Here is an 18,185-nt window from a genome sequence, read left to right as displayed (position 1 = left end):
ATCTATGGTTGTGTTCTCGTTCATGATGTTGAACGCAACATTCTTGGCTAATGTCAACCGGATCACACCCAGTGTTTGCCGATCGAACAACTCCCATTCTGGCTGCGCCATGTTGGTTGGCTTTTGCCCTATTAAGGGTAGATACAACTTCTTTTGATAAAGGTAGTCCTTTATCTGCATCTTCCCGAACCCGAAGTCATTGCCATCAAACTTCTCAATCATCACCTTCCCTTCTTCCAATGTCATTGCTCCTATTGCTTTGACGAAAGCTTCTGCTGCCTTTAATGAAAGCTCCTGCTGCCTTTGACGAAAGCTCATGCTGCTTTTGACCAAAGCTCCCACTACTTCTCTAAACTGAGATTCCCAAGAAGAAAAAGAAACCAAATCTTTTATGATGTGGAAGATCAGACAATGCTGCAACCATAGAGCATACTAAGAAAAATGGCTTTTAATACCAATTGTTAGGAACAAGGCAATAAAGGAAAGAATAAAGGAGAGAAAAAATAGACACGGAGAATTTAACGTGGTTCGGCGTACAATGTGTATGCCTACGTCCACGACTACACTAGGAAGTATTTTTATTTATGATATATCTCAAACTTTACATAGGGTCTCTTATATAGTAAAATAGAGAACCACATCTCACAATCCTAAGTGATGTGGTTCTCTATTTTAATTATTAAGATTGATAAATGTTTGTCCAAATCTAATCAGTCCAATCATAGAAGATTATGCTTTGGAAGCTATTTTTAAAATTGATTAAGTAAATTCTATTAGAGAACTTTTAGTTTGAGTGTTTATTTTTATATCTAGAAATGGTCAATCGTGACTCATTTATTTGTTAGTAATTTATTATTGGACAATTTAGTGATTATATTATGCTAATAGAAGATTATAAAGTTGTGATGAATTATTACTGCATTTTAAACATGTCTAATAATAAGTATGAAAGCTTTAAATGATAGTAAAAAATTATAAGCAATAAAACAATTAGTTCATTATTAAGTTTTATTTTGGCTTAAATATACATTTGGTTCCTATTTTTGTTGTTTTTTTTCAATTTTGTCCCCATTTTCATTTTGTGTTCAATTAGGTCCTCATTTTCATCAAATGTTGCTCAATTTGGTCATTTTCACTAACGGTGTTTAAATAGTTAACGTTTTTGAACAACACATGCAAGGTGTCAGCTCCTAGTTTTTTTGATGTTTTTTAAAATTTTTAATTTTTTTTTAATTTCAAAAAAATTGTCCACATGTCAAGTCACAATTGTGCTACGTCTCAATGCTAGTGCCACATGTCAGTGTGTGGTTGTATTATTTCTTTTTGTTCAATTTAATCTCAATATTGGTTTTTTTGGTTCAATTCAATCCCTATATTCGTTATTTTTGTTTAATTTAGTCCCAAATTTTGTTAAAATGGAACAATTTAATTTTTAAAATTGACATTACTATTTGTTATTTTTGAAATTAAATTATAAATTATAATGTTTAATTATAAATTGAATATAATTCTTAGATTCAAATGTTAAATAGAATATAATTATTTAAATATTATTAAAATTTTAAAAATCTATATTAACATTTGTAAAATTGACATTTAAATCTAAATATTTAATATTTTTATTGCATTTTAGATATTAAAATCTAAAATATTTTATATTTAAATATTAATTTTACAAATATTAGTTTGCTTCTCTAAAATATTTTGAATATAAATTTTAAAAGTATTTAGAATATAAATATTAGAAACAAAATATTTAATAATTATATTCTTATAATATTTTAAATAATTATATTCTATTTAACAATTAAATATAAGAATTTTATTCAATTTATAATTAAATTTAATAATTTATAATTGAATTTAAAAAATTATAAATTCAAATGTCAATTTTAGAAAAAAAAATTAATATAATTTGTATAAAAGATATTAAATTTAATGTAAATTTCATAGTGACAAAGTTTATTTATTTTAACAAAAATTGGGATTAAATTGAACAAAAATAACGAATATAGGGACTAAATTAAACTAAAAATATCTATCCATACCATTCTTCATATTACTTTGATTATTGCAAAGCACATTTCTTGTTAAATATTTTTTATTTTTACGAATGAGTTTGATTCAATTTATTATGCCTATTTTGTGCGTGATTCATAAAATAATACATGCTTAATTTAACCTTCCCTATTAATCACTACAAGAAAAATTATTTTTAACGGGGTTATTTTTGGCATTTTCGGGGGTTTTAACCCCCGCTAAAGGCGTTACCCGCGGTTTGCTTTTCCCTTAGAAAAACCAGCGTCGTTAACATATTATCGACAATTTTGACTAACCCCTGGTAAAGCAACACTTACTAGCGATTTTGAAACCTCTAGTATTTACCGACGGTTTTGAAACTCCTGTATTTACCGGCGGTTCTGGAACCCCTGGTATTTACTGACGGTTCTGGAACCCCTAATATTTACCAACGATTCTGAAATCCCTGATATTTACTGACCGTTCGAGAACCCCGTATAACGGTACTGAAATTCCCTTTTCAATGTTTTTTACCCTTCAATGCAATTCATTATTTGTTGATGTTTTTACTTATTTTTCAAATTCCATTAATTTTATCATTTTCATCCTTCCAGCCATAACATTTGTGATTCTGTTTGCTGAAACTTTTATCCTTGCTAACTTTAGTATTCTTAAGATTAAAATTCCAATTATTATATATAAAGTTATATTCGATAGAAGAAAACCGAAGATATAAAAATATCACGTCTTTTCCACTTAATATTCTATTAGTAGAGGATCAAAATATGATGAATGACAACAAAAAGATCTTGTGGCTATTCTCTTAAGAATTTTTATTTGCTAGAAGGAGATTTGAGGTAAGCAAAAATGCATGTTTAAGCAGAAGCTATGCTAATTCGGCCTCAAACAAGTGAGATTATACATAATGAGTCAAAGTAGTTATCAATGTTAAGATTTAGTACAAGGTACACTTATAAACCTGACTCGTAAGCTGGTCTATCAAGAAATTTTATGGGAGATTGACCTGAAAGCACAAAGCTTGTCTGGCATAATAAGAATGTTCTTGGATGGCCATATTCTGGACAACATTATAGCCAAGCTTTTTAATGTGAGGTAGTACATCATCTCTAAAGTTGGCATATGTGTTGATCTTTGGCTCTTGCACCACATGGTTCACAATATTGTTGATGGTAGAAAAAGAACTGAAAATTTAAATGGACACTTTTCTTGAGCTTTACATATTTATCTCTAATCCTAAAAATGTTCAGTAAAGAACTACGTTTTCTTTTACAAAATTTGCAATGTTGTTGCACATAAACATAACAACTAATTCATTGAGCTTAGCTTTTATGATAAACATAGTACGCAATTACCAATGCTACTTCTGTGAATGGTAAGATAATTGTTGCATTAGTAAATGGCACCCAGGCCCATGTCCGCAGATTGCTGATACATTTGACACGATAATTCCCCATTTTCTACGTAAAACTGCAGGATTTTTTTTGTTGAAAAAACTTCATGAAAGGTAAATGAGAGAAAGAGATAGTTATTCTAAGATAAACCCAAATATAGCTGCAAACCTGCACAAACATGTGGCAAGGAGGAAGTGCCATCATTTTAAGATCAGATGGATTCCAACTGAAAGAATTATCCCTCGATCATCAAGGTTATACTTTATCTTGTTAATAACATCTAGAAGCTGGTCAAATCGTGAGAGTTTATCAAGAAGAAAAGCAAGGCAATGGCAACCACATTGAAAGATTGTATATTGACAAAGAATAAACTATATAGAGTTTCATTTCTGTTCAAACTGAGTCTGAATATATATGTACACATTTCATTCAATTGGTATAAAAAGAGAGATATTTATGTTCATCATTCAATAGGTTATAATCACTACAAGAAATCATGTATATAACGATGTTTTTAATACAACGGTTAATTAAAACTGTCGCTTTTTGCAGTATAATACGTCAGTTTGACAACAACCATAATGTAAATGTATAATATGGCATTTCTAACCACCATCTTTTACATTGTCATATTATTATTTAAAATTATGTCATTTTGAAATGCCACTTTATATAAAACATTATTTTTATAATTTTATGAAATTATTTTCTGTCCCACTTTTGTCTCGATACTCCTTTTTTTTGGTAAAACTTTGTTCCCTCTCTTTTCTATTTCATTTTCCCACTCAACAATTTAATATTTTCTTAACTTTCGAGAGTCACTGACACCTAAATTACTCAAACCCAGATCACTTCACTCTCACTCTTTGCGTTCACTCAGCTCTGCGTTCGCCTCTTTCTCCTTTCTCCTTCATTTCACCCTAAATCACTTCGTTCACTCACATCTCCGTTCACTCACCTCTTCATTCACTCACCTCTTCGTTCACTCACCTCTTTGTTCACTCACCTCTCCATTTCGCCTGTTTCTCCTTTCTCCTTCCTTCTCAATCTGTGTTCGCACCTCCATTTGCGCCTCAGTCCACCATTGCCTCCGTTCGCATTTGCTCATTGGGTTCTTCAACCTCGTTCTGAAGGAGAAAGGTTCGATTGCTCGCATTTGCGCCTCAGTCCACTCCTTTTCTATTTCTGGTATGACATTCATCAAATTAGTGTTGCCTTTTTGAATTTACTCTTGCCTATTTTTGATTTGAGTGACCAATTGTACGATTAGGGTTCGTGCGGTGGATAACGCCAGTTTGACATCGAAGGGTGAGGAACTCGCACCAGTTGTCTCCACCACACTGAAGCTCGAAATACATTCTTCGTAGAACAAAACCACTTCCGGTTCTGCCTCCGAATTTCACTTCCAATATTTTATTTTCTTTTTTTTTGTTGGGTGCTGGTTTTCTGCTTGATTTGTGGTCAAAATACATTTATCATGCCCCTTTTGAGTAGGAAACAATGGATTCAATAATGTTATGGTTTGCATTGCTCCAACTGAAATTAGGGCTATTTAATTCTTCTATTGCTCGATTTTCGTCTGCTAAACTACTAAACTTCCATTACCAATAACTACACCTTATTGATTTCCCCTGCACATGCTTCCCCATTTTAGTTGTCTGAAAGTGTTTTATATATTGGACGATTATGTCATGTGGATTGCAATACATTTTATATATATAATATATTTATTTATTCATTTGTTACCTGTGTTTGCTACATCTGAAAAGTGCATGAAGCATAAGATTGTTTGTGGCATGGTATGATAGTGTTCATTAACTAATATGAAGAATGCAATCACGTTTTTATACTAGACCTTTTTCTTAGTGTTGTGAGGTTTTGAATCATACACCATTCATATCATGTCAATGAAAAGTGATCATTGGCTTATACTTTTCACTTATGTAGAATTAATTACCCTATCTTTAGTTTAGTCCATTTAAGGTTTCTGTTGGAATTTTGAATAATTTGTTTGTGCCCTAGAGAAGGCATTTCTTGTGTTAATATTGATATTAGTTTAGCTTGTTTGGTGCTGGTTATTTTGTTTTTTCCTTCCTGTGATTTTGGAGTATATGAAGATATGTGATCTTAAGCACACTATCCATGATTTGTTTTCTTCTCCATTATAAATGATTGGGTAACCACTCTTCCTATTATCTACTATAAGCTAATATTTTTGACACATGGTTGGTGCAAAAATGTTGGTACATTTAGGTACATGTTTGAATTGCTGATGACATTATTCTTAAATTTCTCATATTTAAGTAGTATAGTTAAATTTTGTGTCTGCCTTGGTGTGGTTCTGCAAAAAATTTGGTTGCTTGGTGCTTGTGATTAGTTATGATTTCAGCATTTTTTCATGTTCTGAAACATGGTTATTTTTTTGTGATCATAATCTGTAATTTTTGACTGAAATTTATTAACAAATACATTTTTTTTTTTGTGGTTCTGCATACTAGTTATTTATGTTGGTACATTATTGGTGTTATTGTTTGTAAGGATCTGCAGCAATTTTTTCTCTCTAATCAGATATTACATGGCATGAACTCCAATTTCATATATACCTTCTCTATTTGTATAGGATAAAACTTGGACAACTTGCAAGTTAAAGCTGCTGCAAACTTTGTCCAGCTTATTTCATAATTTACATTAGTTATAATTTACATTAGTAAATTACTTAAACTTACTGTGTGGATGTCATAATTTATTTCAATTTCACTTACTCATATATACTATATTATTTCTTCATTGCAGGCACCAAATATTGAAAGTGGTGTGCCATCTCCGCATGAAATACTAGGATCAAGTGGTAGAAGCAAAGCACCTTAGACTTAGGACTTCTAATGTTGTCTTTTTTTCTTAGATGCTTGAATATTTTGGTACTCTTAATGTTGTCTTTTTTTTTCAAATGCTTGAATTGGTACTTTGGTGTAGTTATGTTATATTGACAATGAATCAATTTAGTTTATCAATTTCTATTTGATAGTGCTATAATTTTTTATATTTTTTAAATTATCATGAAAAAATAATTTTATCGAATTATGAAAGTATAAGAAATATTAAAAATGAATAAATAATTAAATATTAAAATTACGTCACATGATACATTTGATAATGACGTAATTAATATCAGAATTAATTCTAATTAATTGAACTGGTGACATTTAAAAATGTCATAATATAATGATAATAGTGTCAGTTTAAAGCGTTGTTTTTCACATTATATTTGTCATCCAGTAAAAATATTACATCAATTTTAACTTATGCTTTTTGCCTCTTTAAACCGCCACTTTATACGTTGTATAAAATGACAGTTGTTGCGGCGGTTCATCTATAACTGCTATATTATACCTTGTGACAGCAAGAATTACGACATTTCAGGAAACCCTCACTCAAGTAAATAAAGACAGTTAAAAATGACGTAAATTACAAAAATAAACGTCGGTATTGACATATTTTTTTGTAGTGTCACATCATATGTCAAATACATATTTAACAGTGGAATCACTCAAATTTAGCGAAAAATTTTAAGTATAAAAATAAAAATAAACAAAAACAAAATATTATCAAAATATTAAAGTATGAAATACTGATGTTGAATCTTCTGTGTAATAAGGTTCACTCATTAGTAGACATGTTTTATATCTCAACAGTTTGTATGATTGTGTAATGAGCTATAGGCACCATTAAGTTAACTTATTTAGGTTGCAGATTTACTATTCGTTCATTTGACATAAACCAAGAAGAAAAACAAAGTAGAAAACATGGAATAAGGAACATACATATAAGGTGTATCCCCACCAAACTTCTTTTGATTAACAAATCCAAAGAGAAGCTTGATGTAACCTCCACCACACTCAATCTCATGTTCAAATTTTACAGAATGTTGGAGGACCAATGTTTTGTTCTTGTTGCTAGTGGCTGTTTGATTGTTTCATCCCTTTGTATGATTAAAACCCATAATAATAACACAAAATATCTTTATTAGTCTCTCTGTTAGTAATATCAAGAAAAAGATAACATTTTTATCTCGAGCAAACTCGTTGTATGAAGTATATGAAGGTAAGTAATTTATGACAAAAAATCTTCAAATATATTTCATATTTCACCCAATGCTAACTTATAATAACTACCACATGAACCCACCTTCTATGGAATTTATTTGATTACATGTTTTCTTGGCCGAAGATCTTTCCAAACTTTTCAGCATTCCTGACAAAAAGGTTTGATTAGATAGTTAACCACTATTTAAGAAACTAGTATAAAATATATAAACAATGATGATTTATCATTTTAGAGAAACAGAACACAAAGACAAAGTACATAGTAGTTATCATATATATGTGGACATGATGGTAAAATATGAGATAATTGTCAAAGTTATCTCTTATATATGTATTTGTAAAATATTACACAAAAAAGTAGAATATTATACACATTCAATTAATATATATATATATATATATATATATATATATATATATATATATATATATATATATATATATATTTAGTTGAATGTGCATAAAGTGGCATTAGGAGAAATACTATAAAGTTAACTAATATTGTATCACGTATTAAGATTATTAATTTGTGATATACTACTAAAAATATTCTTTAACCATTTTCAGTTCTACATTTATTCTCAATATGCAGTAGTTTCCAATCAAACTTCATAAAGAGTCTCATTGTATAAAAGTTCTTTTAGGTGTTATTTATGTTTTCACATAAAAAAATTTGAAGGACATAAATATCAGGTAAACCTTCGTTAAAATTAAATATTTTAGTAGTGTTAAGAAATGATTAACCTGTATACAATATCTAATATTTAAAAGCTCCTAGTGAGGAAAGAAAACAAAAGAATAGAGTGAACACTAGAAAGTGGAATGAATATACCTTGCAGTAGCCATGAAACCAAGTTATACATCATTTCCTATCCAGTAATATTGAGGCTGTAAAAAATGAAAATTGATATTAAGAAATCAAAGAGAAAAGGTTTTTGATGCATTATGCCAACACAGCCAAATATCAAACTCACTAAATAACATAAATCTCATTCCTTATTTGAGGAATATTTTTGTGAATTCCGAAGTTTATCCTATAGTAAATAATGCTTGATAAAGAACTGTGAGACAACGAAAAAGGGATACCATATAGATAGAACATTAATTTGGACCTTGGTATTAAGTATACTCATAATTTTTCTAGCATTATTTTAACAAATTCAAGTTTTTCTTGCTAGCAAGCCCTGTATTAAAAAATTTCCTCTTTTGGATGGAGGAGGACAACAAAGCATATATCTACCAAATATTGATGGAATTTCATAACAAATCTTTCCTATTGCTAGTACCACCTATCATAATTTCCCATAATTTCATACCACATCAATAATTTTTAAAATAATTTATAGACAGAACAAGAACATCATTGAAAAGGGAAAACAATCCAAATAAAGTATTGTTACATCTGCAACACTATAGATAATTTAAGCTAATAAAACACTAGATGAGAATCATCTACTTAAGACAATTTGACCTTTTGGATAAAATAAGACAGAGTTAATAAAACCTTACCAAATCGAGTGAGTAATTGCACAACATAAACATCCCCGATTCCATTAACTCCTACAGTTATAAGGAATTTTGTTAACCACTATTGCTACCAAACAGATATGATTGATGAAAAGTGATCACCTTCATGAAGCAGATTAAATTTACTGCTCCTTGTGTTGTCTTCAAGCCTTCAACCACGTTCCAACTAAGAAATATACCAATCATCACAGAAGTAAATACACATATACACAAACTTCAAGCCTTCAACCACTTCCACTATCTTCTCCATAATATGTTCCAACTAATTTATTTTCAGATTTGTGCCTGAACTCCAAAGTTATTTTCTGCACATTTTGTCTTAACAGAGAGGTGAGGTATGTTTGCTAGTGAGGAACTTGGTATTCATGTATTATTTCCTTTCCTAATTTTCTTTAGTCTTATAAGGTACAATAGAACGACATAAGTCTTTAACAAACCCAAACATTCAAAAAGAGCTTGAATTGCTGAATCCAAAACAAAAGAGACCAACAATGATTAACTTAAGAAGTACGTATAAATGAGGACAATACACCCTTTAACAAACAGCTAGAGAAGAAAAGCAGGAAAGGCTTCAAATTAATTTTCATTTCAGAAAGCTCAATTTTCATTTAAAATGCAAAGAATAAAAAAAGTATGTTTTGATAGAGCTAACTGAATTTGTCGGATTGATTAGACGAGAACAAGGGTACTTACATTCATCACCCTACAATGTTGGCAAGGAAGTTAGTAATTCATAATTCTCATGTATTACATAGTTCCATCATTCACCATTAATAACAAAATAAGCAGCTAGAAATATTATGGATTTCCATAAATTACAATATTATGGAAAATCCTATTAATGATTTGAACAAAGACATTTTACTTGCAAGCAAAAATCTGAACTTATGAGAGGCTTCACCAAGAACTTGAGCATCCCATCCTCATTTCACAACATTTATCTCTTCGTGGAGTTTGTTTTGAAAACAATGAATCACAAGTAATAGAAATACACAAACAATAAAAGAAACTACATTAATAAAGATTCATTAAGCTTTTAGGAGAGCATTATAGAAAGTCAAAAACGTTCCTGCAATAATAAGATCAAATATCTGTGCATTACACGAGCTCATACTCTATAATGACTTAATTAAACACTTGAAACAAAGTTAAATAATATTTCAAAATTAAAATTTCAAAATTAAAAAAAAAAACATTTAAGAAAAAAAGAAAGTGATCATGATAATGCTTTATTAATAACTTTAAAAATTAATTAATATTAAGAAATACTTAATGTTTTTTAAATTAAATAATAAAAAGTAAAAGTGTATGATGTTTTTCTTTTAAAAAACTAAAACTTGGCAGTTGTGATAAATGGATATAAAAATGGTTATGAGTGGTTCTGTTTTGTTGAATTGCATGGATTTGGTTGGTTATTATTTCAAACCAATTGTAATGGTCAATGATTAGATGTTTGCATTAGATAATAAAAGTAAGAGTGTATGATAGTTTTCTATTAAGAGATTAAAATTTAGTGGTTTTTATAATCGAATATAAATCTAGTTATGAGTGGATTTGATTTGTTGAATTGGCTCCATTTCGTTTATCATTATTCCAAACCAATTGTAATGGCCAACGATGAGATGTTTGTACGACCGGGCAAGATGAGCAAGGTGTTGAGCCCAATGAACAAGACCTTTTATTCTAATAAAGAAATATTCCTTCGTGAACTTATCAATAATGCTTCAAATGTATGTAATCTTTTAATTAGATTTTACATAGACACATTTTTTTTCTTATAAGTGTTATTGATCATTATATATATATAACAAAACACTTTCTATCATTGACACTGGTATTGGCATGTCCAAAGCAGGTCAGACACTAATATTTCTTGTTCGGTTGCATTTCTGTTACACCCTCATTAATTTTAGCAATGTGTCTATGTTTTTATTTTAGATTTGGAAGATAGTTTGGGAGTTGGGTTTTACTCTGCTTATTTGGTTGCTCACAAGGTTATCGTCACCTCTAAGCATAATGATCATGATCAATATATCTGGGAATCTCTGTCTAATGGCTCTTTCATTGTTACCAAGGACACCAATACCCAACAACCCTCAAGGGGGACCAACATTACCCTCTTCCTCAAGGACAACCAGGTTCACAAATTAACTCATTCACATGTTCTTTTATTCTTTTGTTCACTCATTTTCTTTAACAGTTGGAGTACTTGGAAGAAACCACCATCAAGAATCTCGTTGTCAAAAACTGTCAGCACATTTCCTATCCTATTTACTTATGGAACACCAAAGAGCATTGGCAACTCATTAACATTTGGTTGCACAACCAAGAGAGGGACAAAATAATTATAGCTCAACGACTTGTGAATCACTTACCAAATGATCTTATATTCTCCATTCTTTCTAAACTGTGTTTAAAATCCCTCAAGAGATTTGGATGCTTACAAAGATCATGGACCCTCTTGTTTGAAAATTCTCATTTCATGAACTTATTTCATAATAACTTCATTTGTAATAATCATTCCTCCTATGATGACACATCTCTCCTTTTAAGCCTCACTATAGATCGTACCACCTTATGTTCAGTTTCTGATGAGAGGTTTCAAAATATGGAAAAAATAGATTGGCCAAATTCATTTCAAGAGGATTACTCTTCTTTGTGTTCTATTGTGGGTTCTTATAGTATTAATGGAATTATTTGCATATACTCACATGTTGGAGAAACTATATATTTGTGGAATCCGACAAACAATGAATTTAAGGTCATTCCTCCTAGTCCATTTGAGCCTTTACAATATGGTATCCCTCTTGACCATAAATGTCAAGGATTTGGCTATGACTCTGTTAGAGATGACTATAAGGTGATTAAGCATGTATCTTTAAATGACGCTTTTATTGAAGACTTTTACGATCCCAAATATGCAACTATAGTAGAGATGTATAGCCTAAGAAGGAACTCTTGGAAGAAACTCGAACATGATATCGATTTGCCTGTGTGCTATGAGGATATTGATAAATTCTACTTCGAGGGAATGTGTCATTGGTTGGGTTATCCATGTGAACTTGCGGAAGCATATTTGGTATCATTTGACTTAAGCAATGAGGTTTTCATTATCACCAAGACACCTTTAGACATACCCGAGGAAATATTTTATAATTCTCAAGCAGATTACATATGGAGACACTTATTGATCTTAAATGGGTCAATTGCTTTTATGTTAAATTTTGAACGTACAATTTATCTATATATTTTAGTTGAAGTTGGTAAGAAGGAAACATGGACAAAAATCCATGTTTTTGGACCCACACCTTCCATTGCTTACCCTATTGGAACATGGAATATGGGTAATATACTCTTTTATACTCCGGATGATGATGAACTAGTTTGGTTTAATTTATGTACCCACAAAATTGAGAAGCTTAATTTTAAGGTTAATGAGGATGTTAAATGTAGTAAGGGATTGCAATTAGTAGTTTATAAGGAAAGTCTTGTAAGAATGAATAGTTAATTATGTTTCTCATTTTCATCAAAGTGGTAAATGAATGGTTATCATAATTTTCAATTGTACATATTCAAAATGTTTCATCAATTTCACATTATAATTAAGCATATGATAATTTATGAAACCAAATAATATGAAATTTAATATTTAATTTTCTTTTAAAGGTTTAGTCTTTCTCATTTATAATATGACCTTATTTTATTTCAATTTTCAAAGTGATCTTTTACCTTAAAGCATATGTTATCGCCTAAAAAGGAAAGGAACTTGTTTTGATGATTATAGATAAAACTTATTAATGAACTAATTTTTTTATTGCTTATACTTTTTATTATAATTTAAAGCTTTCATACTTATTATTAGACATGTTTAAAATGCGGTATTAATTCATCACAACGTTATAATCTTCTATTAGCATAATATAGTTACTAAATTGTCTAATAATAAATTACTAAAAGATAAATGAGTCACGATCAACCACTTTTAGATATAAAAATAAACACTCAAACTAAAAAATTTCTACTACAATTTCCGTAATCAATTTAAAAATAGCTTCCAGAGCATAGTTTTCTATAATTGGTAGGGCTGGACATAATTTACTAAACTATAGTTAATTGTACTATATTAAACTAAAATATACTAAACTATTCATAATAATAATTGAACTGTACTATAAAATAGTTCAGTTTTAAGAAACTAAACTTATGTTAAGTTAACTAAGTTAACTATTGAACTATAGTAGATTGAAAGAGCAAAAATACCTCAAATAAAAATATTGGTATTAGGATAAATATTGGTACTAACGTATTTTTTTATGGGTTAAATATGTTTTAGGTCCTTCAAGTTTTAGTGAATTTTGGAATTAGTCCCTCATCAAAACTTTATACCAATTTAGTCCTTCATCTTTCAAAATGTATGAATCTAGTCCTTTTAACCAAATTTTGTTAAGTTTATCTTACGTTTCAAGCACATTTTATGATAGTATTTAAGTTAACATTGAAGCAAAAAATGTGTCAAACAGTGTAAATAATTTAAATACTATCATGAAATGCGCTTGAAACGTCAGATAAACTTAACAAAATTTGGTTAAAAGGAATAAATTCATGCATTTTGAAAGATGAAGGACTAAATTGGTCAAATTTTTTGATGAGGGACTAATTCCAAATTTCGCTGAAACTTGACGGACCAAAGACATATTTAACCCTTTTTTTATTTTAAAATCTTATGTAATATTATTTTTTAGTTTTAAAATATTTATTATGTGGCATCAACTTTTTTAAAGAGATTTTATTTTAAAAAATTCTTAAAATATTAATTTTAGAACTTCATAAACTTTCTATAACATTTTTCACACAAATATTAATTAATACAAATGTTAAAAAAAATATTAATTTTGATTTCAGAAAGCTCAATTTTCATTTAAAATGCAAAGAATAAAAAAAGTATGTTTTGATAGAGCTAACTGAATTTGTCGGAATGATTAGACGAGAACAAGGGTACTTACATTCATCACCCTACAATGTTGGCAAGGAAGTTAGTAATTCATAATTCTCATGTATTACATAGTTCCATCATTCACCATTAATAACAAAATAAGCAGCTAGAAATATTATGGATTTCCATAAATTACAATATTATGGAAAATCCTATTAATGATTTGAACAAAGACATTTTACTTGCAAGCAAAAATCTGAACTTATGAGAGGCTTCACCAAGAACTTGAGCATCCCATCCTCATTTCACAACATTTATCTCTTCGTGGAGTTTGTTTTGAAAACAATGAATCACAAGTAATAGAAATACACAAACAATAAAAGAAACTACATTAATAAAGATTCATTAAGCTTTTAGGAGAGCATTATAGAAAGTCAAAAACGTTCCTGCAATAATAAGATCAAATATTTGTGCATTACACGAGCTCATACTCTATAATGACTTAATTAAACACTTGAAACAAAGTTAAATTATATTTCAAAATTAAAATTTCAAAATTAAAAAAAAAACATTTAAGAAAAAAAGAAAGTGATCATGATAATGCTTTATTAATAACTTTAAAAATTAATTAATATTAAGAAATACTTAATGTTTTTTAAATTAAATAATAAAAAGTAAAAGTGTATGATGTTTTTCTTTTAAAAAACTAAAACTTGGCAGTTGTGATAAATGGATATAAAAATGGTTATGAGTGGTTCTGTTTTGTTGAATTGCATGGATTTGGTTGGTTATTATTTCAAACCAATTGTAATGGTCAATGATTAGATGTTTGCATTAGATAATAAAAGTAAGAGTGTATAATAGTTTTCTATTAAGAGATTAAAATTTAGTGGTTTTTATAATCGAATATAAATCTAGTTATGAGTGGATTTGATTTGTTGAATTGGCTCCATTTGGTTTATCATTATTCCAAACCAATTGTAATGGCCAACGATGAGATGTTTGTACAACCGGGCAAGATGAGCAAGGTGTTGAGCCTAATGAACAAGACCTTTTATTCTAATAAAGAAATATTCCTTCGTGAACTTATCAATAATGCTTCAAATGTATGTAATCTTTTAATTTGATTTTATATTTTTTATTTTTTTTCTTATAAGTGTTATTGATCATTATATATATATACACAGGCTTTGGATAAAATTCAAATTGAGAGGCTTATAGACGAGAACATTTTAGATGATGGGATGATTATAAGATTGGTCCCCCACAAGGGTAACAAAACACTTTCTATCATCGACACTGGTATTGGCATGTCCAAAGCAGGTCAGACACTAATATTTCGCGTTCGGTTGCATTTCTGTTACACCCTCATTAATTTTAGCAATGTGTCTATGTTTTTATTTTAGATTTGGAAGATAGTTTGAGAGTTGGGTTTTACTCTGCTTATTTGGTTGCTCACAAGGTTATCGTCACCTCTAAGCATAATGATCATGATCAATATATCTGGGAATCTCAGTCTAATGGATCTTTCATTGTTACCAAGGACACCAATACCCAACAACCCTCAAGGGGGACCAACATTACCCTCTTCCTCAAGGACAACCAGGTTCACAAATTAACTCATTCACATTTTCTTTTATTCTTTTGTTCACTCATTTTATTTAACAGTTGGAGTACTTGGAAGAAACCACCATCAAGAATCTCGTTGTCAAAAACTGTCAGCACATTTCCTATCCTATTTACTTATGGAACACCAAAGAGCATTGGCAACTCATTAACATTTGGTTGCACAACCAAGAGAGGGACAAAATAATTATAGCTCAACGACTTGTGAATCACTTACCAAATGGTCTTATATTCTCCATTCTTTCTAAACTGTGTTTAAAATCCCTCAAGAGATTTGGATGCTTACAAAGATCATGGACCCTCTTGTTTGAAAATTCTCATTTCATGAACTTGTTTCATAATAACTTCATTTGTAATAATCATTCCTCTTATGATGACACATCTATCCTTTTAAGCCTCACTATAGATCGTACCACCTTATATTCAGTTTCTGATGAGAGGTTTCAAAATATGGAAAAAATAGATTGGCCAAATTCATTTCAAGAGGATTACTCTGCTTTGTGTTCTATTGTGGGTTCTTATAGTATTAATGGAATTATTTGCATATACTCACATGTTGGAGAAACTATGTATTTGTGGAACCCGACAAACAATGAATTCAAGGTCATTCCTCCTAGTCCATTTGAGCCTTTACAATATGGTATCCCTCTTAACCGTAATTGTCAAGGATTTGGCTATGACTCTGTTAGAGATGACTATAAGGTGATTAAGCATGTATCTTTAAATGACGCTTTTACTATTGAAGACTTTTACGATCCCAAATATGCAACTATAGTAGAGATGTATAGCCTAAGAAGGAACTCTTGGAAGAAACTCGAACATGATATCGATTTGCCTGTGTGCTATGATGATATTGATAAATTCTACTTCGAGGGAATGTGTCATTGGTTGGGTTATCCATATGAAGCTGCGGAAGCATATTTGGTATCATTTGACTTAAGCAATGAGGTTTTTATTATCACCAAGACACCTTTAGACATACCCGAGGAAATATTTTATAATTCTCAAGCAGATTACATATGGAGACACTTATTGATCTTAAATGGGTCAATTGCTTTTATGTTAAATTTTGAACGTACAATTTATCTATATATTTTAGTTGAAGTTGGTAAGAAGGAAACATGGACAAAAATCCATGTTTTTGGACCCACACCTTGCATTGCTTACCCTATTGGAACATGGAATATGGGTAATATACTCTTTAATACTCCAGATGATGATGAACTAGTTTGGTTTAATTTATGTACCCACAAAATTGAGAAGCTTAATTTTAAGGTTAATGTGCATGTTACATGTAGTAACGGATTGCAATTAGTAGTTTATAAGGAAAGTCTTGTAAGAATTAATAGTTAATTATGTTTCTCATTTTCATCAATGTGGTAAATGAATGGTTATCATAATTTTCAATTGTACATATTCAAAATGTTTCATCAATTTCACATTATAATTAAGCATATGATAATTTATGAAACCAAATAATATGAAATTTAATATTTAATTTTCTTTTAAAGGTTTAGTCTTTCTCATTTATAATATGACCTTATTTTATTTCAATTTTCAAAGTGATCTTTTACCTTAAAGCATATCTTATCGCCTAAAAAGGAAAGGAACTTGTTTTGATGATTATAGATAAAACTTATTAATGAACTAATTTTTTTATTGCTTATACTTTTTATTATAATTTAAAGCTTTCATACTTATTATTAGACATGTTTAAAATGCGGTATTAATTCATCACAACGTTATAATCTTCTATTAGCATAATATAGTTACTAAATTGTCTAATAATAAATTACTAAAAGATAAATGAGTCACGATCAACCACTTTTAGATATAAAAATAAACACTCAAACTAAAAAATTTCTACTACAATTTCCGTAATCAATTTAAAAATAGCTTCCAAAGCATAGTCTTCTATAATTGGTAGGGCTGGGCATAATTTACTAAACTATAGTTAATTGTACTATATTAAACTAAAATATACTAAACTATTCATAATAATAATTGAATTGTACTATAAAATAGTTCAGTTTTAAGAAACTAAACTTATGTTAAGTTAACTATTGAACTATAGTAGATTGAAAGAGCAAAATACCTCAAATAAAAATATTGGTATTAGGATAAGAATTGGACTTATGTGTTTTATGTCTTACGTTCTATTCTTTCTCTTTCATATTGAAATATTTATTTTATTTTGTCTTAATTTTTTTCTTTACTTTTTCTTTGAGAAAAATATAAAATATTTATAATTAATTTATTAAAAAAATTATAAATTAATTCAATATCTTATTTTATTTTGAATGAATTTTATTATGTAATGTTCTTTTTATGTTATGATTTTACGGAAGTTATTTTTAAGAATTAAATTTTGTGACAGCTAACATTTTTATAATTTTTTATTTATATTAAAGTTTTTTGTAACTTAAATATTGAAATTAGTATAATAAATATAAATATTGGTACTAACGTAATTGGTGTTAATTGGTGTATTGAAGTATGATGCATATTTCAAATATTATTTTCTACGCACTTTCAAATTATAAACTTTAGATTATTATTGTGTAG

The 18,185-nt window shown here is 29.1% G+C and overlaps 2 protein-coding genes across 2 annotated transcripts; both read left to right on the top strand.

The window, feature by feature from the left end:
- The first annotated feature begins 10,876 nt into the window (after window positions 1-10,876).
- LOC146885786 (uncharacterized) lies at window positions 10,877-12,569 on the top strand. The gene is made up of 3 exons (XM_085675094.1): window positions 10,877-10,916; window positions 11,000-11,199; window positions 11,262-12,569. Exons 1-3 carry the CDS (start codon window positions 10,904-10,906, stop codon window positions 12,567-12,569), a joined length of 1,521 nt encoding a protein of 506 aa, XP_085531220.1. The 5' UTR covers window positions 10,877-10,903.
- A 2,401-nt stretch (window positions 12,570-14,970) lies between these two features.
- Window positions 14,971-17,034, top strand: LOC146885785 (uncharacterized). The gene is made up of 4 exons (XM_085674272.1): window positions 14,971-15,100; window positions 15,182-15,317; window positions 15,401-15,600; window positions 15,663-17,034. Exons 1-4 carry the CDS (start codon window positions 14,978-14,980, stop codon window positions 16,971-16,973), a joined length of 1,770 nt encoding a protein of 589 aa, XP_085530398.1. The 5' UTR covers window positions 14,971-14,977; the 3' UTR covers window positions 16,974-17,034.
- The last annotated feature ends 1,151 nt before the right edge of the window (window positions 17,035-18,185 follow it).

The sequence above is a fragment of the Vigna unguiculata genome, chromosome 6 (assembly GCF_037176805.1).
Source record: "Vigna unguiculata cultivar grain cowpea cultivar isolate G323 ecotype 2 chromosome 6, ASM3717680v1, whole genome shotgun sequence".
NCBI classification, from domain to species: Eukaryota; Viridiplantae; Streptophyta; class Magnoliopsida; order Fabales; family Fabaceae; genus Vigna; species Vigna unguiculata.
This window is presented reverse-complemented; position numbering and strand designations above follow the sequence as displayed.

What these genes read in the sequence shown, in the direction of transcription:
- LOC146885785 (XM_085674272.1), top strand. Translation starts at nt 14,978, where the DNA reads ATGGCCAACGATGAGATGTTTGTACAACCGGGCAAGATGAGCAAGGTG. An exon ending in TATTGGCATGTCCAAAGCAG is followed by an intron (nt 15,318 to 15,400) that starts GTCAGACACTAA and finishes TTTTTATTTTAG; the next exon opens with ATTTGGAAGATAGTTTGAGA. An exon ending in TCTTCCTCAAGGACAACCAG is followed by an intron (nt 15,601 to 15,662) that starts GTTCACAAATTA and finishes TTTATTTAACAG; the next exon opens with TTGGAGTACTTGGAAGAAAC.
- LOC146885786 (XM_085675094.1), top strand. An exon ending in TCTTCCTCAAGGACAACCAG is followed by an intron (nt 11,200 to 11,261) that starts GTTCACAAATTA and finishes TTTCTTTAACAG; the next exon opens with TTGGAGTACTTGGAAGAAAC.